This window comes from Centrocercus urophasianus, unplaced genomic scaffold (genome assembly GCF_019232065.1).
Source record: "Centrocercus urophasianus isolate 14NV4802_14NV808 unplaced genomic scaffold, USGS_Curo_1.0 seq_10, whole genome shotgun sequence".
Classification (NCBI taxonomy): Eukaryota; Metazoa; Chordata; class Aves; order Galliformes; family Phasianidae; genus Centrocercus; species Centrocercus urophasianus.
In genome coordinates, this window is record NW_024884142.1 from 62,158,739 (window position 1) to 62,183,855 (window position 25,117).

Genomic DNA, 25,117 nt, shown 5'->3' on the forward strand with positions numbered 1-25,117 from the left:
AGTGTGAAGAATTTATTCACAGGTATTCAAGAAAGAAGTGTTGTAGTGGGCTGCTCAGGGGAGTGATGAAGTCCTCACCCCCAGAGGTATTTAAAAGATATGTGGATGTTGTACTAACGGGCATGATTTAATGATAGGATGTTGTAGGTCGGGTTGGACTTGATCTTAAAGATCTTACCCAGTGTAGGTGACTCTGTATGTAAAGAAGATCCAATTGGCTCTGGTATGTAGGATTTCCAGAAATCTTCTGCATGAGATCATCAAGGAGATTAAAAAAAAAAAAAAAAAAAAAAGGCAGGATGTTTTTCAGAAGTGAGTGGCAGCAGCACTTCCATTACGAAAACGAAAACGTGTGTGGTAGGAAAGTCAAGACCCAACTTTATCTAATTGCAGGAGGCCCTCTACGTTCAAAGCGGGTAAGAAGAAAGTGGTGGAGGCCATACGTTAGGGAGGCACACAGAATTTGTAACTTCTTGCAGGAAGGAACAATTGTCTGGGATTACAATAGACAGTTGTGTGAGAAAGCCAGTTTAGGATCAATTGATAGAATGAATCTATCAATTGTTGGGATAACACGCAACAAAAGAAAATGGGTAATTGTCTAGGCCTGTGGTGCATCTGCATTCAACTGCCATGTGCAGATCTTCCTTCTATAAGATGGAGCTTTGGAAGGTTCAGAAATGGGTTCAGTGGTTCAGATTGTCAAAAGCACAGAATTAATTCCTTGGGAAGTTTAAGACAGGATGGATTGGCCTGAAGAAAATGTGCAGGGAGAAAAGTCCTGTGAAATCATGAGTGAAGTCATGAATGACCTGGAGGAGAAGAGGATAAGAAATGCTTCTTCATCATCTTTATCAAAGCAAAAATGTCGCATCAGTTGCGGGTCGTTTTTTCAACACAAACGAAAAAAAAAAAAAAATGCTTTTTCACAGTGTAGGAAAGGAGCTGCAGAAGTTCTTGTTGTGGGACACTGTGGGTGGTAAACATTTAGGGACTCGTAATACAGTGAAAAAAATCAGTTGATGGAAGGCTGGTTCTAAAGCAATACTTCAGTATACTTGCACGTTTTTCTCCTGACTTTTGTTGTGGTTGTTAATACCGCAGTGTCATGTCTTCACAAACTCAGGATACAATACAAATAAAAAGCCCGTTTGTTTCTTTGTTTGGTTTTAATTAAGTGTATTTACATTATTCTTTAGGACTGTACAGTGCCAGTGAGAGGTGAAGTGTGGGCCTTGTCTGATTTCAAATCATTTGGATGGTTGGTGCAGAGTGGAGAGCACAATGATAAAAACACTGTTTACAGTTGTGAAATGTGTCTTTTCTATCTAGGTTTATCCTACTGTGCAGGTTATAATACTTTTTTCCTGGAGTGATAGAAAAGCTTCAGTAAATGTTCCTGGGTTTTGCTGCAAAAAGATCATGTTGGGATATCTTTTGTGTGAGCGGTTGCAGCACTGGAAAGAACTGTGCTTAGCATGGAACCTGCCACTGCACCCAGCACCAGAGAATATTTCTACTAGGAAGCCTCTGGAAAGTGAAGGCACAAACAGTCTTTATTAAACAGTAAACTTTGCAACATCAGAGTGGTTAGGGAGCTATAGTGAAAGTAACTTATCTGAAAATATCAAATAAAACCCATTTTGGTTGATTTAGCTTCCTCATCAGGCTGTTTCTATGAATGCCAACCTAAGACAGAGGAGCATGAGGTAAAGTAAAGTAGAGAGAAAAGATGATGCTCAGGACTGCTGTGATAGAAAGTTGTTCTCTTTGAGACACATTGCTCTCAATTATATTTAACTTCTGTTATTACATACGTATGATATGAGGGCAAGATTTGAGCGACAAAATAGCTTGGGATTGATCTCAAGATATGTTTTTGTGTGAGGGGAGAAGTGTGCATTTTTATTTTTTTTCAGGTAAACCTGAAAGTAACTTAAAATTTGAAATCTCGAAGATCAAAGTTTCAAATATTTGCAGTAATGTGGGGTACTTGATTTCTTTAAATGGAAAATCCTGTTTTTTTCCATGTCCTTGTCAGTAATCCCTGGTGTCCTCAGACTTTGGAAAACCAATGCAATATTTGAATGTCTTAGGATTTCATAAAATGTTTCTAACAAACTGAGCTATGAACTGCTAGCCATTGACCAAACTTGTGGGTTTTTAAAAAAAATTTGTATTTTTTGCAGGATTTGGAATTTCATGGTGTGATGAGATTTTACTTTCAAGACAAAGCAGCTGGAAACTTTGCAACAAAATGTATCCGAGTCTCAAGTACTGCCACAACTCAAGATGTGATAGAGACTCTTGCAGAGAAGTTCCGGCCAGACATGCGCATGTTGTCATCCCCAAAATACTCGCTCTATGAGGTGCATGTCAGTGGAGGTTAGTACTTATTTGTCCTCTTTCCTGCATCCGTGCTACTTTTCTGCCCACCTTTAGCCAAAATACCTCTAAGTTTTGCTGTCTGTTTCTGAGCTGTATAACAGAGTTTGATTTCTTTTGTTGCTTTATGTATGTCATTACTAATTGTTACACTAGGATGTGGTATTTCAGAATGTAAGCATGTCTATTAGGCCTGCAGTTCATGTAAGTAAGTTTTAATTATGATTATTAAGTGCCATACTTGACATCCTCTCACTTGTTAAAATTTGTGAGAGTGTTGCTATTTTTAGGTCCAGTCGATTAAGGTTGGATTTATAGTGGGAGAATGGAGGTGTTAAATTGGAGCACTTGAGAGTGCATCTCAGTTCTTTGATGCTGTGGGCCTTGTAGGTAGCCTTATGTTGTATATACCTTTACTGTTAAACTGGAGGAAGTTCAGTATACTGTTGTCTGAAGCTGCTGTGTTTCCTAAGCAGAACCTTTAGTGTTATCCGGGAAGAGCTTAGATTTCTAAGCAGTCTTTTGTTGTTGCTAGTATTTGTCTTCCCCAGTAATGCCTCTCTTCAATAAAACGCTATAGGTTGGAAGCAGTGTAGGGTGCAGAGGGTCACTACCAAACTATGGGAAACTAGTGTCTTTAATTCTTCTTTTGTATGACTGAAACTAATATAATGTGAGATAAAGAATGGACGTTTACTGGAGTGTATGTCACTTTCCATGGTATATGAGTGATGACTCGATGCAAGTCATAAGGGATTAAAAAAAAGAGTTCATGTGTCATCACTGATTAAAGTGATGAATACTATATGGTTTCTCTGCTTCGAGTTGTTTGTGTTTGTTTTAAATCCCTTAGCACTGTATTTGTAGCCAAAATAGAATAGTTTCCTTTGCAGGGAAAGTTCCTGGTGTTTAAAGTGTGGCTCGTAAGAGAAGCACTTCACTCAATATGAGTTTTTCACATTAAGTAAAATGTAAATGCAAAGACATCAGTGCTGTGTGTATATACTATCTCCTGCTTCTAAATGGAGATAAAATAACAGAAGCTGCTTAATTTTCTTAAACACTCTCAGATTTTTTTTCATGTAAAATGGATTCAGCACACTAAATGAAGTCTGTTATAGTATATGTAATGAAGTTTGTGTAGTGTATGTACATAATGGATTTTTGTTTTATAGTCTGATTTATTTTTTACAGTCTTTAAAGAGCAGTAGTTACTGGGCCAAGGTCACACTGGTTAAATTTTAAATGAGGAAGATAAGTATTTCAGAGCTTCATTAAATTATGAAGTTTCAAGGACTTTAGCTGCAGAAACAAGTTCTGATTGTTAATCTTATATTCTTGAGCTTTAGTTCTGATAAAGAAAATGCACAAATCTGTTATGGACTTTTGTCTTACATAGATAAACTTGGGTTGGGTATTGGAAAGGAGCCATTTATCTCTGCATCCTTACACCACTAGGCTCTATACCTTTAGAAAGGCATCAACTGATTACTGGAGCAAGCTGCCTAGATAGATTGTGAAGTCATCTTCTATGGTGATATTCAGAATCCACCTGGATTCTTTCCTGTACAGCCCACTCTAAGGAACCTGCTTTAGCTGGGGCATTGGACTGGACTGTCTCCAGAATTTCCTTCCAACTCCTACCATTTTGTGGTTGTGTTATTGTGTGCTGTTCAGTGAAAGTGCAGCTTTGTTTCTAGATCTCTTTGCTCTTGAGATGCCACGTAATTGTTAACGCTTTTCATTTTTTTGAAGAAGAAAGAAGATTAGATGTGGATGAGAAGCCTCTTGTTGTACAATTAAACTGGAACAAAGATGATCGAGAGGGAAGATTTGTTCTCAAGAATGAAAATGATACGGTTCCTCCAAAGGTGAGGCTTTAAGCAGTATGCTAGTGGCAACATCAGTCTTTCAATTTATGGGACTTGCTCCTATAGCAAAACTTTGTTTGAAATCTGTTTTTCTAATTCCTGAAAAAAAACTGCTGGATGATGATCTTGGATATCTGCAGCAAGTCTGCTTAAATCCTTTAAGTGCATCTTCACCACCCTCATCATGCAGCATTATTATAATCTTTCTAATTAATTGTGAAACGTGGATCCATGTAGCCGTCTGGTATTGTAGCATGCAATACCCAGAAAAGTTTGTTCTAATAAGATGAAGTGAAAATATCTTCCATCAGTATATGATGCTAAATGCCTGAGAGGTAATCCCAAGAGGGATCTTGCAAAGCCTTTAAAGGAGGATGCCAGAGAGGGTTATTTAACTAAAAAATTGTTACCTGCTTCAGTAACATTGGGTTTCTTAAAGAAACTGGTGGAAGGCTGTTTCTTTGTGAGAAATTAGTTTCCATCTCACAGCAAGGGAAGGATGGGAAGTTTTTGTGTACTTGATGTTCTTTTCTTTTTCCTTCTCATTTCTTTTGTATTAGTTATGAAACATTTAATTAGTAACATGAACTTAAATCCGGCTTTGGCTCCTGAAGTCAACTAATTGTATACATTATATATTGTATCTAACTTTTTTTTCTTATTCTAAGTTTATAGTTATGGTAAATGTGCTGTTTAGAATGGGCTGTCATCAGACAAACTCGTCTTGGGCTGAGCACTGAATTCTATTTACTGTTGGATTTAGAGCTTTTTAATTTCAAAGATGCTTTAGGTATAAGTTTGTGAGCTTTTTGATGTTTATGCTACTTTTGACTACAGGATACACCCCTATTGGACACAAGGAAAGAAAATTAATGATGCCTTGTTCCACTTTTGCCAGTCATGCTATTCATTTTTCATTGAATTAACAGAGAAAAAGGATTGAAGATTGACTTTTTTGCTTCCTGGTAGAAGCAAAAGACTCTGCATCATTTTTCTCTCATCTTTCATGACTTTTTCCACAGAAGGCAAATGATCAGAGTATTATAGGTATCTTGAGTATACAAGGAGCAGGAGTTGGAGAAGAGAGCAATGGAAGGGCATTTCAGAAAAATGCATTTTAGGAGAATTGTCCTTGCTCATGTTTGTCGTTTTACAGTTTGTTCTTATTTGATGTTCTAAAACAGTGGTATTGGAAAACAAAAGTATAACATTGTCTGGTGAAATAGATTTTACTGGTAGGTGGAAATTTGTTTTGGTTATCTTTGAGGCCAAGTAGACAGTAGGTAGTGTTCAAGTAAAATTCTGTTGCTTGGGTATGCTTCCTTTGTACAAGGTATTTAATCAGTTCATACTTGCTTTGGAATATGAGATTATTTTGGCCTTATATGTTATCCCTGTGGGTATTAGTCCCAGAATACTTGCCTGGGGTATTTTTTTTCATATTAGTAATACTATATCTTAATCAGACTTACTTGGGAAATTAAAATCAATAATAACACTTAATTAGACTAAAAATGATGGAAGTTGTTTTAAACCGATTTATTTCAGAAGGCTCAGAGTAATGGCCCTGAAAAACAAGAAAAAGAAGGAGTAATACAGAATTTCAAACGAACTCTCTCAAAAAAAGAAAAGAAAGAAAAGAAGAGGCGTGAAAAAGAGGCACTGCGGCAAGCATCAGATAAAGATGATCGACTTCTTCATGGGGATGATATGTAAGTGTTGTAAACATTACATATGTCAGTTCATACAACCTGCATAATTCTTTAAAGGATTTATTATCTCTACCAAATAAATCCATTTTATTCATTTAGCAGTAGTTGACATAGGTATTTTACTATCATAAACAAAATAAACAATGGCAATTTTTGTGGCTTGTATGTTCGTTTTTGGCATAAAGCTTACTTCTTTATAGGAACCTTAATGCTTGTGCAAAAATTGACGCATACTTGTTGACTTGGACTTGTTTTTGTTTTTGAGCATTTACTCTAGTTTGCTTCTGTTCCCTTCTCTGTTCTATCTTTTGATAGGAAAGTAGTTCTTGCAGGTACTGCATTTCACTTATCACCTGGCTACAGGCCGGTTTGTTTTGGCTTTTTTGTTTGTTTGTTTTTGAGGTCAGGATTGTTTTTCTTTTGTGTAGTACTGCTCTGTATGGACATGTTTGCACCGTTCTTCACATGTCAGTATTGGGCTTTCCAATTCTGTACAGTTACTTAGCTTAATCTTATTTTTAAAAAATTAATGTACTATTGTATTTAAGTACACGAGCAGAAGTAAAATCATGAGCTACAAGCATGTACTAATTCTTCTTCAACATGACTTGCAAGATTTGTAACTCACAATTAAGTTAAGGGTGTTATGTAAAGTTCCTTTTCTTCATCTTCATCTTTTTTTTTTTGTTGTTTTGTTTTGTTTTGTAAGAGGTAGAAGACCCCTTTTCTTTCTTGAAAGGTAGCATTCATCAGTACTTACATTGGTTGCTGATTATCTCATGTTCTTAAACAGTCCTAGTCCTAGAAGAAGTGCTGTTAGAATAGAAACCACCTAATAACTCAAATAATCTCTTATACGTATGGATTCCACTTGCCTTTTATGAAGTGATGGGGTTATCTATATACATAGATTGCTCTGAAAGTAACGCTTCCTACTTGCTTCCAGAGAAACTAGAATAGATACAAAGAGAACAGTAGCACTATTTGATAGTGTTTTGTAGCTGAGAATGTGTTCCATTTTCTAACATGACCCACCTTCTCTTCATACATCCTTCCATGTCAGACACCTTTTTGTTGGACTGCCCTTCTGCTGCCATCTGTTGCACGGCAACAAAATGTAACAGAATATTGGTGAGAAGGTTCAACCTCTACTATGATACCAGCAACCATCCACCTCTGATGTCATGGGGCAACATAATGAAATAGGAGACATTATTTCAGAGCAACCCTCGTGTATATATTTTCAGGTACTAATGACAATTTTTCTCTCTTTATTTAAATTAATTTGGCAGTGAGAATTCTCGCCTTGCAGCTGAGGTTTACAAAGATATGCCTGAGACCAGCTTCACCCGCACAATATCTAATCCTGAGGTGGTTATGAAACGACGGCGGCAACAAAAACTAGAGAAGAGAATGCAGGAATTTCGCAGTTCTGATGGCAGACCAGACTCAGGTGTGTAGACTACTTTTAGTTAAATTTGTGTTAATCTGTTAATTGAGTGAATATTGTAAGGCCAGCAGCTCCTGTGAGTTTGACTTTAATTAACCTTAAAGTACAAATAGGTACTGGAGATAGTAATAGTTAAGTATGGTGTAATGGAACAGATGATTCATAGAGGTAAAACTCCATAGGAGTGTACTCTATGACTAGTGTGAGTTAGGGGCATGTTGTTGGGAGAGGGTATGCTTATTGATCTTACTAACAGTACTGAACAAGGACAGAATTAGATTTATGAATGTTACAAATCAGAGAAGCATTCTGAAATGAATATGATTCATTTTGCTATGAACAATTTCAGTAATCAGCAGTGCAATCAGTGGCACAAATACAAGATGACAAGGAATATTTGTTCGGCTCTGCCCAAAGGGTTCTCTGTAAGATCTTTTGGATCACAGTGATCAAATATTTCCTGTTGTTAATGTGAATATAAAGAAAACAGTAGTTGTATAGATACCATCATTACATGCAAGACAAGTGGAGCAATTTTAGTAGTATTCTATCCACAGAAGAGTAGTGAAGAGCGAGTAGAGGTATAGAAAACACCAGTTACAAGAGGAGTCTGAAATTGGCTTTTCAAAGAGAGGCGAGAGTCTCAGAGATCAGTACAATCTGGCTGTTAAGGTGGGAGAAGTTAGTTTGTCATCCAGTTGTTTTCACTATTTCATTTTGACGTCGCTAAGAGTGGTAACGATGGTGAAGTGTAGGGTGAAAAGCTTTCTTGGAGAATACAGCATCACTGGAGGCTTTTACCTGTGGTCAAAATACATTTTGAGGATTTTGTGTAACCTGCCTTGTATCAGTATGTTGCCCGAATGATTTCTGAAGAAGTTCTTTTTTAGATTCTGTTAGAAATGCAGTAAATTACCATCTTTTATTTTTGTTCTTATTTTTCTATTCTGTGGTAGCAATGTTAATTGAATTTTGTTTCCAAGGTGGGACGCTGAGAATTTATGCGGACAGTTTAAAACCAAATATACCATACAAGACAATCCTGTTGTCAACTACAGATACTGCAGACTTTGCAGTTATTGAAGCACTGGAGAAATATGGCTTGGAGAAGGAAAATCCCAAGGATTACTGTATTGCTCGTGTAAGTAAAGTTACTATGTCATAATTCTTCTCATGTTTCATATTTTACACTTGTCTTTATAAGTGGCTTAAAATTGAATGGAAAGACCTTGGTCGTTCAACAGCTATCTTTTCTTTTAAAAAAAAAAAAAAGTTTAACAGCACTAAGAGTTCTTTTTTAAAGATTTTTTTTCAGATAAAATCTCATTTTAAAATATTGCTTGATACACAGGTAAATATTAATAATGAAAGTAACATGTTTTTGTATTTGATACTGTGGCCTGATGCCACAAAATGTACTTATACTTCACAGTTGTATAAAATAATAGTTGATCCTGCAAAGACTGAAATCATGCTGTTTGTGCATAAGCTATCATGGAATAATAGTATGGCTTGGGATCTCAAGGATCTTAAGTTCCAACCTCCCTGCCACAGGCAAGGCTGCCAGCCACTGGATCAAGCACTAAATTAAATTGCCCAGGGCCCCATGCAACCTGGCCTTAAGCATCTCGAGGGACGGGGCATCCACAGCCCCTCTGGACCACTTGTTCCTGCACCTCACCTCTCTCAATAAAAAACTTCTCCCTGACATCTAATCTAAATCTTCCCTCCTTTAGTTTAAAACCATTCCACTTGTGTCCTATCACTATCTACCCCTGTAAAAAATTAATTCCCCTCATATTTATAAACTTTCTATGAGGTCTTCCTACATCCTTCTGTTCATCCTTCAGGCTGAACAAACCCTATTCCCTTGAATAAGTAAGTCTGCTTAGAGTCAGAACTGCTTAGTCCAAACTCCATTATTAAAGGTTCTTTATGCCTTTCATTGGTGGCTTACCCTCATTATATATCAGAAAAGATGAAACGTTTAACTAAAATTTGCACTTACTTTCAGAATGTAATTATTTTAGGAGTTCTAAATGGATTTTATAGAATCACTCTTTCTGATAGGTACAGCTGTATAAAAAGGGCTCACGGACAGTACAGATTAAAAATTATAAACTTCTGTCCGCACTAACTTCTGAAAGAGAATGGTGTGATATGAAAATGTTCATTAACCTGTAACTGTGATCTCAACTATTAGAGTTAATTTACATTAAGATTTTAAATACTCATTTTATTATTGTAAGGGTTTTTTTTTTTAATGTAATAGTTACAGCACTTTTTTAATGACACATCACATTTTAAAAGCGATTCTCAGTTTTGTCTCTGAAGTATTTTCTATGTGTAGTCCTACGTATGCTTATTATCTTAATACTGTCTATCTATTAATAAAATTAATGATTCTCAGTCATCAGTGCTGTAAAATAGGCTTCTGAATTGACATTCTAGTTTTTCTGGTGTTTTGAGAGATCGTAGCTTGCAGCAGAAACATTTTAACTTTCTTCAGAATTTGAAAAATGTTTTGCATTGAACTGTTTTGTTCAGAACCAGAGGGTGTTATGATGTATTAAGAAATAATTATGATTCAGAGAATTTATTGAGGTGATTACATGCTTCTATACCAGGGAAATATTTGCAAGTTACTGCTGTAATAATGACATTCCCCTCTTATACCTCCACTTGTTCTTCAGTCTTGTGTGTGGTTGTTTAATGTAGAAAATAGTCCATGCAATGTTGCACTGATGCTGAGAAACATTAACCAAGTCTTTGCTCTGAAGCAAGTTGCTTTAACTTAATTTTCAGGAAAGCACATTTGTAGAATACTTTTGCCTTTTGAGGGATGCCTCTTCTTTATATTGTAAATTTCTATAATTAAATAACTTCTCTGTTCACATTTTAAATATGACTAACAGCCAATCTTTTTAAATGCCTTTCAAGTGCAGAAAACCTTACTGTTTTGCTCATCAGAAGTCATTGGCTAAAACCTGTTCAGCCTTTCTGAGTGCCTCTGTTGATTAAGGTTTTTCAAATATGATTCTTCCTTTTTACTGAAGTTGAGTATTTTTAGATTAACTTAACTTAAAAATCTATCTTTTTTTTCCTCCCACATACTCTATGAGTTTGCTTTCCTTGCTGGAAATATAAAAACATCCTACATCCAGCCTGATAATTCTTTCAACATTGCTTCTTTTTTTGGAAACCTACAGTACATCAGTAAATAGGTTTCATGGCAGCTTAGCATACCTTCACTGAAGAACCAGTGGCAGGGCTTCTTCCCTTACTTAGTATTTCAAATACTTCATTGTATTTTGTGGAAAACAGATCTTTCTTGTACATGGTACTTTTTTTAACTTTGTAAGTTTAAAGCAGTGTGCACTAGAACTGGATAACTTCATTTTCCTATTGGGAAATGTTGGGATTGTAAATGCTTTGTTTGGGCGGCAGGTGACAAGTCTTACAAGAAGATTGAAGCAGTTCACATTTACTTAACTATTAAAATAGATGTTAAATTGCATCACAAGACCTTTGTAAGGCTGCATAATTACATGTAATCAAGTGCACTCACTTGTGAAGTTTCAGTTGAAACATGAAAATTGTAAGGTTTGTTTCTGTTAGTGCCTACCACTGACAACTTCTGCTGTTAACAGTTATTTCCTGTTAGTTGCTTTCTTTCATATTCCACTTTGTTGTATTTCATGCTGGATCTCTATGCCCAATTCTGAAGTTTTTCCATGTAATCAAGTAAATGCAAGTCTGTGCTGGTATATATTGTTTGTTTCAGTACACTTGGTTTGTGCTTCCCTGCATAATATGAGGTTCACCGCACATGTCTCAAGATGTCAAATTAATTAGACAGTCTTCCATGCTACCTGTGTATATTCACTTAGGGCATAAGACATGAGGCATGCAGCAAACCAGTTAACTCCTGGAATCTTGATTAGACCTTTGTCTTAGCATGCTGCGATTCATAATTACTTGAGGATAAGATGTAAACTTCTTGTAATGTCAAACAAAAACTTGCAGTTTATGGTAAATAGGACTTTCGTTTGTTTTTGTTTTTTTCTTTTTACAGAAACAGACGTGAAATACTTGAGGTTTTTTGTTTTGTTTCTAACAAGCTCCGCTGTGTTTTTGGTTTTGTTTTTTTGAGGGACACAGGCAGAACCTCTGTTCCTAACTTGCAAGGAATATTTTAAATGAATTAAAATTCACAGTAGATATAAGGGGTTTGTTTGCTTAATTATTTATTCACTTAAAGCAGAAATGGTGGAGGAACTTATAGAAGAGCTGTTCTAGTACTGTTGGGTTGGTTTGTTTTATTTGATGCTTTTGATAAGGCTAGATTTAATAACTTTTTCTGTAGCTAAATTTGACCCTTACTTATCACAGGGACTTAAGTGTTCATGTTTTACCTTCTGTTATTGGTTGATCACAGAAAGTGCATTGCAAGGATAAGTTTTAAGATGCTGTATTTAGAATTTTTAGCCTGAATTTTCTGTGTGGTTCATTGCTTTTTTGAATCAATAAATGTAGGTTGTAGTTAATTTCTGATATGCATGCCTATGAATGCCATTATAAGGAAACAGAGTAAATTCTTCCTGATCTACTATGTTGTTTTTTGTTGTTGTTGTTTCTGTTTGTGGTTTGTTAGTTGCTAAGACTTATGATCTTAGCTAGTATTTACCCATCTCGAGTTCCTACTATATTACAGAAAGCAGGGGAATGTGCAAACATGATTCATTAAAGGGTGTTTAACAGCACCTTCTGTTTTTCAGGATGAAAGCAAAGGCAAAAAAAAACCAAAATCATAGTGTAAACCTATTCTATGTGTTTCCATTATTCTAAAATGTGGGAAAATCAGCCTTGTGGGAGATGGAGGCAGTATTCAAATAAAGCATGGGTGAGATGGTTTCTAAAATTGCTTTGTGATTAGGAGCTTCCTGTCCTGTTAAGGTCAGTTGTAGTGTTGTGTGTCTTTGCTGTAGGTTAGGTCACACACCTTTTTTTAGGCAAGGAATGTCTGAGTTTATCAGCTCACGCTTCTCGTGAGATGGAAGTAATAGTAACTGACTGGAAGGACGAGGAGATTGCTGCCTTTGTGACCATTTCTCTTCAACTTCTCCGTTTTACTATTGCTGCTGTTAGTTAAGCCAGGAATGCCAGAGTATATGTTAATACAAGTTCCAAGGCAGAATAAACATCAGGGTCACGTTGTAGCCCTTGTGTTTTTATCTCTCACCTTTCCTCTAATTTCAGAGCATTTGGATTTTCTTTGGTTTCCTCTCCAATCTGTGTTGTTCAGCCCTTGAGTAAGCAAAATTTTGGTGTGTGGTTTCTATTTAATTCTTGATCTGGAGGGGTTTGTGCTTTTAAAATAGTTGTTGCACAAAGCTTGAAATAGAGTCTTTCTTGAATAGCTAATTCAAATTATCCTGTAAGTATAATCAGTTTTGAAATCTGGGATGTGAAGTAGAAGAGAGTGGTTTGGCAAGATAAGATTTGAGTTTAGATGTATTTCTGTTTCCTTTTGGTTTATAAATTATAATATTTTCCTGAATTCATAGTATCTTGTCTATTTGAAAATCTAATTAAAGATAATGTAATTAGATCTATGTTTAGCCAGGTTTTGCATAGAAAAGCTTTTAGGGAAAAACCAATGACTCAATTAAATACTTGGGATCTTAAACATACTTATTTCCTTCTTGGAAGAAGATGAAAGGAAGTTTGAGGTGTGTCTGTGGGAACTTTGTTAACACTGCAGTGGGTGTGGAGAGGAGGTGACAAATAAGAGTTAGAAGCCTATGGAGGGCTGCAGCATGGTTGTGTGCACCAGTCTGTATGTGCCTTAATTTTGGAAGGCGTTGCCTAGGTCATAGTTCAGAGATAGAAACAATGTGGAGTAGTTCATTTGAAATAAACTTCCTATGGATTTAAATAACGTTAGGATCACAAATGAGGTAGTAAAAGCTTTGTGACTTTAAAAATGTTATTATTTATTATTTAAATTCAGACATGAGTGATTTATATTTGATTTAGAGGCTAGTCACGCTGTAATCCTGGCTGTTGCTGTTTTTATGCTTTACTGCTTTGGGAAGCAGTAATGTGAATGTGTATGAAATAGTCAGTAATATCTCCTTTCAAGTCAACAAATGAATCAAGGTTTTCCCCTTTCTCAGCCTCATAAGAGTATAGCTATAAAAAGTGTGAGTGCTTTGAGGTTGGTTCCTAAAGTATGCTTATTTTAGGTTCCTCCTCAAAGCTAGACAGCATGAAGCCTCAGCCAGATGCTCTAGTTTTGCATTTACTCTCCTGGTATAGACAAGGTGGAGGTTAAGTGTGACAGGGATGCAAATGGTATTACAGTGTTTTCTTTGCCAACTTGTCTTGCTGTTTCTAAAGATACTTACATATTGCTTTAACAGAATGGCTTTAGCAAAATGAAAGGCTGATTCCAGTGTGTAAGATGGTGAAAGAAACTGCAGTTCTTTTCTTCAACTATCCTTTCACTGATGTTTCACTTTCACTTTCTTGATTGTTGGAAATTGAAATAATTTTGTTTGCTGGAAGTTGACCTTATCTAGTTTAAGTGTAACTAGCTTTCCCTTGTTTTTAAATTTGTCTGGTATTCTGGGAAGTGTGGTTAACCACAAGTTAGAAGAAACCTTGGAAAGCAGAATGCATTTCAAGTTTCTTAGTTCACTTGTTTTATCTGTTGTTTTATATATATATAGAGAGGTGTCCAATAACACCTCTGAAAACTTGCATTTGTTCTTTTCTAGGTCATTCTGCCTCCTGGTGCTCAGCACTCTGATGATAAAGGTGCTAAAGAAACTATTCTGGATGATGATGAGTGTCCACTTCAGATATTCAGGGAATGGCCTAGTGATAAAGGTATGTTGGAAAAGCTTTAGGAGGTTTTTTGTGCATTGAGTATTGTAAGCTATGTTTGTGAATGCCTGTAAAGCAGGAAATTGGAACATCTGTTTTTGAAGTGTTTTGTTTTCAGGCACTTTTAAAACTAGGTGCCTTTAGTTAGTTACCACTTCATTCAGTACTGATTATAATATTGCATCCTTAGGCAGTAGTATTATACATTTCATCCTGAAGTTTTCAAATTATCCACCATGGAGAGGTTTTAATCTTTGGAACAGTCTTAACTTACAAGTAACTACATAAATGTCAGGAACATAGTAACCTGAAAGTAATCCTATAGAAAACTTATAAAGTGATATATATTAGAAGTGTGCTTTTTCACTGATAGTGAGACTCAATGGATGTATAATGCTGTGTTTTAGGAATACTGGTCTTTCAGTTGAAAAGGCGGCCTCCTGATTATGTCCCAAAGAAATCCAAGAAAATAGCTGATGGAAAGCCATTAAAGGGGAAGGAGAGAGTTGACGGGTCTGGCTACGGCTCTTGCCTTCCTCCTGAGAAACTACCATACCTGGTAGAACTAAGTCCAGGTAAGAATTCTGCTTATCTAGTAATTTAGATTATATTTAGATGATATTTAGCCATATAAATTTTTTTTCTACAAATAAGACTTCCATTGAAAACACAAGTCTGATGTTGAGAGTATAAGCGAGCATCACTTCAGTTGTCTTCTCCTGTCAGATTCTGAATTTAAAATATCTAGAGGTAGCTGCTTCATGTTGCTATTATATTGGGATAAAAGAATACAATAAGAGAGAAATGTTTGACTAAAACTTCATTAGCTTGGTTTCAAATGCATATCCCCACTCCTTCAGTTCTCACCTTCCTTTGGATTTGGGGGTTTAAAACTTGGTAATTAGTAGAACAGTTTAATACAACGCCCTTTGATTTTAAAATGGATAGGACTCTTTACCTCATGATGTACTGTATTCACTGGCTCTTCTGGAGGACTAAGTACACTGAGGCATTTCAAACTAAGTGTAGATATTCTTGGTAGATTAAAAATATACATATGTATACCATTTTCAAAACACTTAATATCTATCTAAATCCTACTTCTTATTGCAAAATATGGCTGTTTGTAGGAAGGAGGAAAAGAAAAAACAGGAAAGCTTTTCTTAACTCTGTTTTATCTTCAGAAGTATATTGCAGCATACCTTACAAGTTGTATTTGACAGTGCCATATGTTAAATTTTGATTTAAAAAATCATGTTCTTGTCCTAAAACTCATTCAGTAAATGTTTTTCAGGCTGTGCGTAAACTTCAGATCACTAGCAAGGCTGTGCTTTAGTTTAGACTTCATTGCAACTCTTTTGGCTTCTTTGTCATTGACAATTTTATGACATAGGAATATCTGAGGGAGCTTGTTTGTTTATAACACACCAAATTTTAAAACACATGCAATTTCTTATTCTCATTTCTGTCATTTTCATGTTTAAAGATCAGGATGTAGAATTTAAATATTTACGTGGTGTAGCTATCTGCCACTCCTTTTATTAACACCTCTAACTAGGATGTATTCTGATATCTAAACCAGGTGATGTACAGATTGAGGTCTGGTTGCTTACCTTTCAAGTAGCAAGGTTGAAATCCTTTCTTTAAAAAGAGATACTCTAACGCTTTGTATGTGTTCTGATTATAGTCAAAGAGTGTTGGTTCTTTAGTTTGTTTTATAGAAAGGTGAATTTAACAGTATGCAGTTAAATATGTTGAATATATTTTGTCTTACGTTCTATGGGTTGAATTTAGATTAACCTATTTTTTTTGTGGTGTGGTTTTTTTTTTTTTTTTTTTTTTTTTTAATACACTTTTTGTGTTGTTTTTTTTTTTTTTAATAGTACTTCTGTTGTTATTGTTCTCTAAACTGTTACTCGTCATTGAGCATAGTTGCTTTTGTATTAAAATGCTGCCTTGGCAGTGGAGTGAAACATCTGCTTACTGAGAAAGGAAAAGCAATCTGAAATGACACAGGTGGCAAGGCTACCCACTGAGCCTTTGCACAGTGCCTGTGGGACTGACCTATTGTTCACGTTTTTCTTCTAACAGCTTGTTGTTGCTTTCCTAAACAATAATAGGAGTTGTTTTATTCAGTAGCTTTGTAGAACTGATGTCTTTATATACTATGCAGTTTCTAAAGTTGAATGAGTTAAATGCACTTCATCCTTATAAAGTGGTAAGCGTTGTCTGGCTACAGTTTTCATCCTTTCCTGTCTTTTCTTTTCCTGCCCTCTTCCGCATGTTCTGCATGGTATCTGTCTGCTGCTGCTGCCTTCACCTGGGTCCTCTGCATGTGTTTCTAACCCCAGGGAGAAGGAATCACTTTGCCTACTACAACTATCACGCTTATGAAGGTAACGCTATATTTAATACTGTTCTCTCATTAGTCACTAAAAACATCGTTCGCTGTGAAACTTTTGTTTCTTTTGGACATATGAAAGGCTGTCTTGATTCTTACTATTTTTTTTTTTCCCCAAGGGACCATTTCTGTGAAGTAGCTATCTTGCTTGTCAGCTACGATTTAATTGTTCTTGGTGAATAGATATCAAATAGGTCATGAATGTGCTGCTATCTGAAGAGCTCAACCTTCTAGCTAAGATTAACAAGTTTTGTAGGATGATCTACAAACAGTATTGTGGTAGGAAGAAATCATTCTTTGATTCATTTGCTTGCAGAATTCACAGTTAATTGTTTTTGGTAAATGTCAAGAAACTTAACTGTGCTACTCAATGTTTGATGCATTGAAGATGTCATCGCAAATGATTTTTGTTATAGGAAATAGCATTTGGCCGCTAGAAAATGATCTTAATTTCTGCTTTGTAGTGTTCCATAACATCCCTTTGTATTTCTAATTGCAATCTTACATTGTTGTCTAACAGTAACAGCGTACATCAAAGAGATTTGGGCATACTTAGCAGAAGTCTTAAGTTTTATCTTTAGTATTTGATAATCTAATCTACCAATCGTTATGGCATTTGATTCTACTTTGATTCTCTCTCCATTTAAGTGTAATGTGCGGATGTGTTCTTGTCTATTTGGCTAAAACAGGATATAAAACCACTTGCTTCTTACATTAGGAGTCAAGGTACTGAAATTTCTAGCAAAGTGTGATTTCCTTTAATATCATTTTTTAACATCCATTTCCTTATTTTATTTTGTAGACTCCTACAAAACTAGTATATAGGTTGTGAAAAAGAGTTCTTAGTATTCTAGAGCCTCTCTCTGCAGAACAATGTATTTCACTATGTATATATATATATATGATATACTTGTGTATATTACAGAAGTAACTCGATGAAGCTATGATGGAAATGTACTTCCATCAGAGCATTGGTTCCGTTCTTACAGAACAATCTGGTAGACTTCAGTTCCACATCCTGTGCAATTACACTAATTCGTTATGTTTGCTACTGGAAGCGTATCTTATTTTTCCATTTCTGCACAGCTGCTTATATTGCTGATTGGTTTCTAGGACTTTCATAGGCTGAAGATCAGATTCAGCACCGTGAGATAGATGCAGTTCAGTAGCTTGTGACTGTAAATATGGTAGTCAGCAGTTGTCTCTGTATTCTCAGTCTTGCAAGTGAACCAGTAAGCTGAGATGAGTCTGATAGTAACAGAAATAGACTGAAGTGAGATATGACAGTATTGCAAATAGGTGTTACTCTCTAGGTGATCATATAATCATGAAATAGTTTTAGTTGGAAAAGGCATTAAGATCATCAGTGATTATGACTGCTGATGAGTTCAAAGTTATTATCTTCAGTTGTTCAATCGATCCTTAAAGTTTGAGGAAAAATGACAAAAATATGTCTTCGTGATAGTCTGTAAGATTTATCCTGCTAGTCTAAAATAAAAATCATAAAGGGTTAAAAATAAAAATAAAAACCAGACATCTGAAACCTTTCTTCCTGCCTCATTACATAAAAGCAACCATGAATTGTAGAGTTGAGAGTAATGGGAGAGTAATGGGAGATACAACAATTAAGAAAGATGATTTACTAAAAGTTGGTGAAGATTAAAAGCCTTGGCCAAAGCAATTTCCCCAGCCAAACTTCTTTCCAAGAACAGAACTCCAGTATCATGGTAACACTTTTCCACGTTAGTTTGAAGAAGCTTATTTGTCTGCCACATTCCTCACTGAATCTTTCTTTACCACAGATGTCTGCTATTGGCTCTTTCTGTTAGCAGTGCATATCTTGTCTGAAATTCAGTAGGAGACTTTATCTTTTGACTTTGATATTTCAAATCTGTCAATCCCATTTTTTTTTTTTTTCTTTTTCAATTGTCTTAAGTGCTAACTTAGACTTCTATAGTAACCCAAGAAGGAAATCTCCTACTATCTAAAGGAGATTTCCTTCTTGGGTTACTATAGAAATGCAAGCTTAAACTGCATTTTAAGTAAATAGGCACAATGCCTGTGGAGGTGTTTTTGTTCAACTTGGGACTCATTTAAATATTTCCTATTTTCTGATTTACATTGTTTTGTTTAGTCAGATTTCAAGTAGATACTTTCACTGAATAATTTCAACTGCTGGATTAGCAAAATCAAATTGAAACCGTCTCCAAAGTTGTGTAAGATTCACCCTCTAGTTCTGAATTACTGCAGTATAAAGCAATATCTATGAAGGGAGGCCTTTTCTGTCTTTCTATTGCATAAAAGTGTATATTTATGTTAAGAATTCCTGAGTTAATTTACTACAAGTGATTGTTCAGTTCTGCTCACTGCACATTTTTATGGCACTATTTGAAGTGCAGTATTGAATGTTAACTGCATAAAGCAAACCATGAAAACTGTATTAGAGAGTGATAGCACCACAGTTTGAACAGATTTTGTATGAACAGTTTCACTACTGAGTATAAGTGAAGAGTAGTTCATGATGCATCTTATTGTTCAGTGTACTTTGAAGTATTTTTTAATAACCCTTTTCTGTAAGTCACTGATTTGTGCATTGGCTTTGGAATTGAGATCTCCTTTCCAATTGAGGATTAACTTCTGAAATAGAAGTTTTCAACGTGTGATAGGCAATATACACATATATGTATATTTCTATGTGTGTGTACTTCCATAGGGGGGAGAAAACAACTTCTGAAACTCACTTCAAATGCCAACTGCACTAAATGGATTTGAAGCCTAGTAGTGTTACTGGGTAAAACTTTGTTAGGCAGATAAGTTTAACGTATGGTTAACTCAGTGCTTCATTTCTCATCCTCAGATCTTCAGCTTGTGTCTGGGAGGCAGATGTTACTATTTAATTTTTGAAACTTAAAACCAAAATAATAAAAAACAACCAACTAAAACCGCTAGATGTTTCCTGCACCTATTTAGCTCTGCTTGTGTTGTTTAGTCATGGATGTCATAAGCAGGATACTGGCCATCCAGGCCACATGTTTCCTTACGCATACATATAACACAAACAGGTTTTGGGTAGGATTCATACATTTTCTTTATACCTTTTGCTTCTTCTCTAGTATTGTTTATTAATGCCCATCTTCCCGAGAACTTTGACCTTTCGAATTTCTGTATTAAAAGGAAATAATTATTCTGTTAGATACAAAACCTTGTACTATTATTTTTACTGCACAACTTCTATATCTTAAGACATATGACTTAAATCATGTGCATCTCCTTTTCAAATGAGCAGAAGTGTTGAAGTTTGAACCTTAGAGGCTAACAACAGCCTTCTTGGACTTTGGTCATTTGGGCTTTGCCACAGATAGGGCAGAAATGCAGCCTGCTGTATTGTGTTCTGAGGAATGCATTCCGCTCAACATTTAGATGAGCATCTAGCTGTCAAAAATCAGCAAATACAGGACTTTGCATGACTGCATAAAGCAATTTTCCTCCCTTCTACATGCCTCCCCTGCCCCAGAGCAAAATGGTCTTTTTTTTTTTAGAGACATTTCTTCCTTTGTAGAACTTACGATAATTCTCTTCAAAGTTTATTCTAAGCTGAGTCTTCTGGATGACAGTTCTTTAAAACTGGAATGTGGGTAGAGGGAGAAAATGTGAGTTTTGGATTATGTAATAAATAAATGAACGAGACTCTAGGTTTTGATATATGGGTTTTGGGGAGACACAGTAACAAGACTTGGGGCTAAGCAGCCAAATGAATTCAGTTGTGTATTATAAGACTGCATTTGATGATGTTGAAGGTGCAGGTGTATAATCTCTGAGTAGCATTGTTAGGTAATTTTAAAATGCCCACCGTTTGAATTGCTGAAGATAGTGTTAGTATTACCATGTTTAGTGTACAGTCTTACTGGATGCATGTTTGTAGATTTAAATATTGGGTATAAAAAGAGTTTTATCACTGTACCTTTTTTTTTAAAAAAAAAAAGTTTAGAGGGCTGACCGCCTCTCGGTGTGCAATATTATTTTCTTGATGGATGATGACATGCTACTATTTTATGGCAGTGATTCTAAATTTGTTCAGTAACGGGAGGCTACTGTTGTGTCAGCATGTAATTTTGATATTTAGAATGCTACTCTGTGAACTGCTGTTGTCTTGATGTCCCACTAACATCACAACACCCCAGAAGTATATTGCTAGGAGCACCTATTACGCTTTCACCTGTATCCATACAATTTAAAGCCATATTGATGACTCATTCCCCTCCGTTCACTTCAGGTGTTCTGTTTCTGTTTTGTATTTTCATCCTGTTGCTTTGTATCTTCTGCTTTTATCAATGTTCTTAACTGTTACGTTTTAACTGTTGTTGACTGTTAGTGGTTTAAATGTTTTTCGTTGAAGGATGATTCAGTTGCTTCATAGAATAAGTGAAATCTTACGGTTAAATTGCATATGTTCTTTTTTTAATAAACAATGCTGGGAGCTAAAAACCAGATTTATGGAGGTTCTGTTTATATTGATTTTCATTTAAAATTTGAAAATGGCTAGCATCCTTCAGAAAGCAGTATTGCTGTGTGGGCCATAGCTTTAATAATACTCTCTGATATTTTGGAGGGATTACTGTAAACCATTCTTTATGTCCACGGTTAAGTAAGTCTTTTCTGCAGCCTTCTTTTTGCATCCTCCGCTTGGAGGAAAACAGTATGACTGAAGTCAGAAGTAACAGTATTGGTTTAGTATCTGAAGTATTTTCTGAGAAGTGGGAAGGATTTACTTATATGCCAAAATCCATCTGTGTTAGCCTGTGAAGACAACAACTAAATCCTATGCAGCATCTTGTGTATCCTGCTATGTTTTGATTTATTTGGTGAATGTATACTTGGGGAGAATGTGAGGAGGAAGACGAACTTTATTTTTGACCACATTTTCTTTTGAGGTGAAAATATGGATCAATAGGACAAGGCTCAGGAGTGCTACAGGCCAGTATATCAAGACTAAAGCTGTCATAGACTTAAAAACAAATGAAAAGTTTAAGATTTTCATTTCACATTACCCTATTTTAATATTTTGTGAATAGGAAACAATTCAGCATGTCACTTCTTGGTAGTAGATGTTGCTGATAGTCTGTGCTCTTACTGAAAACTGTAAATATTCTTACTACAGTAATATACAGATTTTTTTCCAGTTATTTTCAAAGTAGTTTTAAACCATATTTGTATACATGAAATCTTAAGAGGTTAACAAAAATTGTATTACTTCAACTATCAAGGAAATATACAAGGCTTTTCATAGTATGTTCAGAACAGTAATTTCTGATTACTTTGCTCTTTGTACTTGCAGATAACAGCACTTTGTTGCCAGTGCCCTGTTTACTTTTCCTGTTTTTAGGCTCTGATGAACAACTTAAAATTACACAACAAATCTTGAATGAATATCACGCACTTTTTTTTTTTTTTTTTTTTTATTCATGAATACTGTTACTCTTAAGTTTCTGGAAGACAATTATTGTGCATTTGAGCTTAAATAACTTGCAAATTAATATTTGTCATTTGTTCCACAGATGGTTCTGACTCCAGAGATAAACCAAAGCTTTATCGTCTACAATTAAGTGTCACTGAAGTTGGAACTGAAAAATTTGATGACAATTCCATTCAGGTATGGAGAAAAAGCAGACACAGATGTCAGACTGAGAGTTGGAGCACCTCTCCTATGAGGAAAAGCTGAGGGTGTTGGGTTTGTTTAGCAAGCACAGTTATGTTACTAGTCTACAAATAGGCTGCACTGTAGCTCCATCCTACTATTTTAATTTTGGAAGCTGTATATGTAATTTATTTCATGTTAATGGTTTCTGTTTGTAGTTATTTGGTCCAGGAATTCAGCCTCATCATTGTGATCTCACTAATATGGATGGAGTTGTTACTGTAACCCCAAGAAACATTGATGCGGAAACATACGTAGAAGGTCAGCGTATTTCAGAAACCACTATGCTGCAAAGTGGAATGAAGGTTCAGTTTGGGTCATCTCACGTGTTTAAGTTTGTGGATCCCACTCAGGACCATATTATCCCTAAAAGACCTATTGATGCAAGCCTTATGGTCAAAGGTCCAAGGCACAAAGCTGGGTGAGTACAGTAATGAGCCCTGGAAAAACAAAGGATGAGAGTGTTATAAATGGCAATTGATTAGAGCATGAGTTTAAATGAGTTCCAAGTAACTGCTTTTAAATATTAACCATGTAACTGCTATTTCAATACTTGAGCTCCACCTTGTGATTTTTTTTAGCATTAGCAGGCATCTGTCTCAAAATGAAAATGATTAAGTGAGGAGGCAAATGTTTCAAAATGCCAACCATTTTTACAGCGTGATTGTCTCCCAGTTTCTGTGTTGCAAGGACTAACAGTACAGAAGGGCATCTTACTGTTTCTCTACATTCATCTTTTTAATAAGTGCATAATGAAAATATTGGTTATGATTTTAGTGACTTGCATTCACTTCAGTGGCTATAGATATGGTTAGTAGAAACAATATCAAACTATATGGCATGAAATAAACGTCATATTCTTCATCCTGTCAAGATCAAAATGAAACTACTATGATAGTGTGCAGTCATTTAGAAATGAAAAAAAAAAAAAACAAAAAAAACGTTGGAGGTGTTTTTCCTGTTCTTCATAAGGAGTGAAACATAAGCCATTCATCCATTCTGAAGTCCAAGGAAATTACAGTGAGAAAATTACAGGAAGTTAATGCATGGAATGGAATGCATGGAACATTACGTGGAATATACATAGCATACATAGAAATTTGGAAATGAAATCGATTTCCTTAAAAAGAGAGTGCCAGGATGTCCAGTGATTTGCTTCCTCCTGGCTATGGGAAGGCAGTCCTTTGCCTTAAATGTTCTAATATTTTCCTGATTGTAAATGAAAGAAGTCTATATATATCTTCAGTCATGCCATTCGTTAGAACAGGTTGGATTGCAAGGGGCCCTCAGGCACACCCAAATCTTAGCTCCTTCTGTGGGCAGGGTTGCTCTCCAATTAGATCTGGCTGCACAGGGCCCCATCCAATCTGGCCTTGAACACCTCCAGGGATGGTGTATGGACAACTTCTCTGGGCAGCCTCACCTTCCTCTGAATAAAGAATTTCCTCCTAATATTTAATTTAAATTTCTTCTCTTCTTGTTTAAAACCATTCCCGTTTGTGCTGTCACTGTCTGCTCGTGTAAAAAGCCAGTCTTCCTCTTTTTTAAACGCTTCCAGTAAGTACTGAAAGCTTGTGAAATAAAGCTCAGTTCAGGGCAGGATACAGGAGATGACTCCAGACAGACTTCCAGGCGTTTAACAGTAATGTGATACTTCTGCTAAAATCTTAAATTTCCTCTGCATCTAGCCTGCAGATCAATAAACAAAGCACTGTACTACTCCAATCTACTTTGTGTGGACTGTGAAATCTCTTTCTAAGAGATATTGCAGCTTGAACAATCAAATATTTTTACAATCTTTGTTCTTTAGCATAAGCAGGTAATAAAATGTACTACTGTGGTTTTATGAATGGCGTACAGTAATAGTTTTTAATAGATATGATGCTGAGCATCCAGGCAAAAACGTGCAGCATATCTACTGCAGTGAATATATAACACACAGAAAATATTTCAGTGGCTTTTCTTTTTCTCACTTAATCAGGAAGAAATGTAACTAAAAATCTGTTTTGTCAGATAAAATGATCTGTGTAAGTTCTTGTAATGTTCTTACATAAAGAATTGATACAGTGTTTTTAAAAGTGACGTGAACAAGTATCACAGTATACCTCTTTGAATTCTAATTTATCAATTTTAGCTACTCTATCTCTTGCTATTTCCTTACTTGTATAACTTCTAAGAAGTGCTTCAAATGTTGTCTTTTAGAGCCGTTCAGGAAACTACCTTTGATCTGGAGGGAGATGTTCACAGCGGAACGGCATTACCAGCAAGCAAGGTATCATATTATAAATCAATAACAAATAATGAAACTTCATGTTAGGTCAAAATTATTTTATCAGTAGTATTTGAGAAAGTGCTGCCTGTCGTTCTCCCTCAGTCATTTACTTTTTTGATTGGATTAATTATCATGCACACTTATTTATTTATTTCTTCTCCACAGTACCATTTTGTTTTTCAAATAGGGAATTTGGCATGCATTCTGTGCCAAGAATAGTAACTTTTTTTCTCTTAGAAAGGGAAACTGCTCAAGCCTGGAATAATCTGATTAACCAGAGGACATGTAGGTAGAGATAAATCCATGTTAGAAATGTTTTATTAACATCTCATATGTGTAACCTGTGACTGTAGCATTTGTTACAGGGCAAATAAGTGTTTTATATGAAAGGTGAAAGTGTTCAATGTTACGTTTAACTGGGCTTTTAAAATTTAATGGAT

General features: G+C 35.6%; 1 protein-coding gene across 16 annotated transcripts in view; it reads left to right on the top strand.

Annotated features, from left to right (window-relative positions):
- Positions 1–25,117, top strand: part of AFDN (afadin, adherens junction formation factor) — a 111,801-nt gene that overhangs the window by 31,726 nt on the left and 54,958 nt on the right. For 7 of the 16 annotated variants that reach the window (XM_042828043.1, XM_042828107.1, XM_042828154.1 and 4 more), the window contains exons 2-12: positions 2,190–2,385; positions 4,141–4,256; positions 5,805–5,968; positions 7,261–7,421; positions 8,402–8,559; positions 14,201–14,312; positions 14,717–14,884; positions 16,661–16,705; positions 22,266–22,360; positions 22,564–22,826; positions 24,608–24,677. In XM_042828043.1, the coding sequence (XP_042683977.1) occupies positions 2,190–2,385; positions 4,141–4,256; positions 5,805–5,968; positions 7,261–7,421; positions 8,402–8,559; positions 14,201–14,312; positions 14,717–14,884; positions 16,661–16,705; positions 22,266–22,360; positions 22,564–22,826; positions 24,608–24,677 (1,548 nt within the window). The remainder of the gene's footprint in view (positions 1–2,189; positions 2,386–4,140; positions 4,257–5,804; positions 5,969–7,260; positions 7,422–8,401; positions 8,560–14,200; positions 14,313–14,716; positions 14,885–16,660; positions 16,706–22,265; positions 22,361–22,563; positions 22,827–24,607; positions 24,678–25,117) is intronic. The other 9 variants (XM_042828051.1, XM_042828116.1, XM_042828124.1 and 6 more) reach the window with 3 other exon arrangements.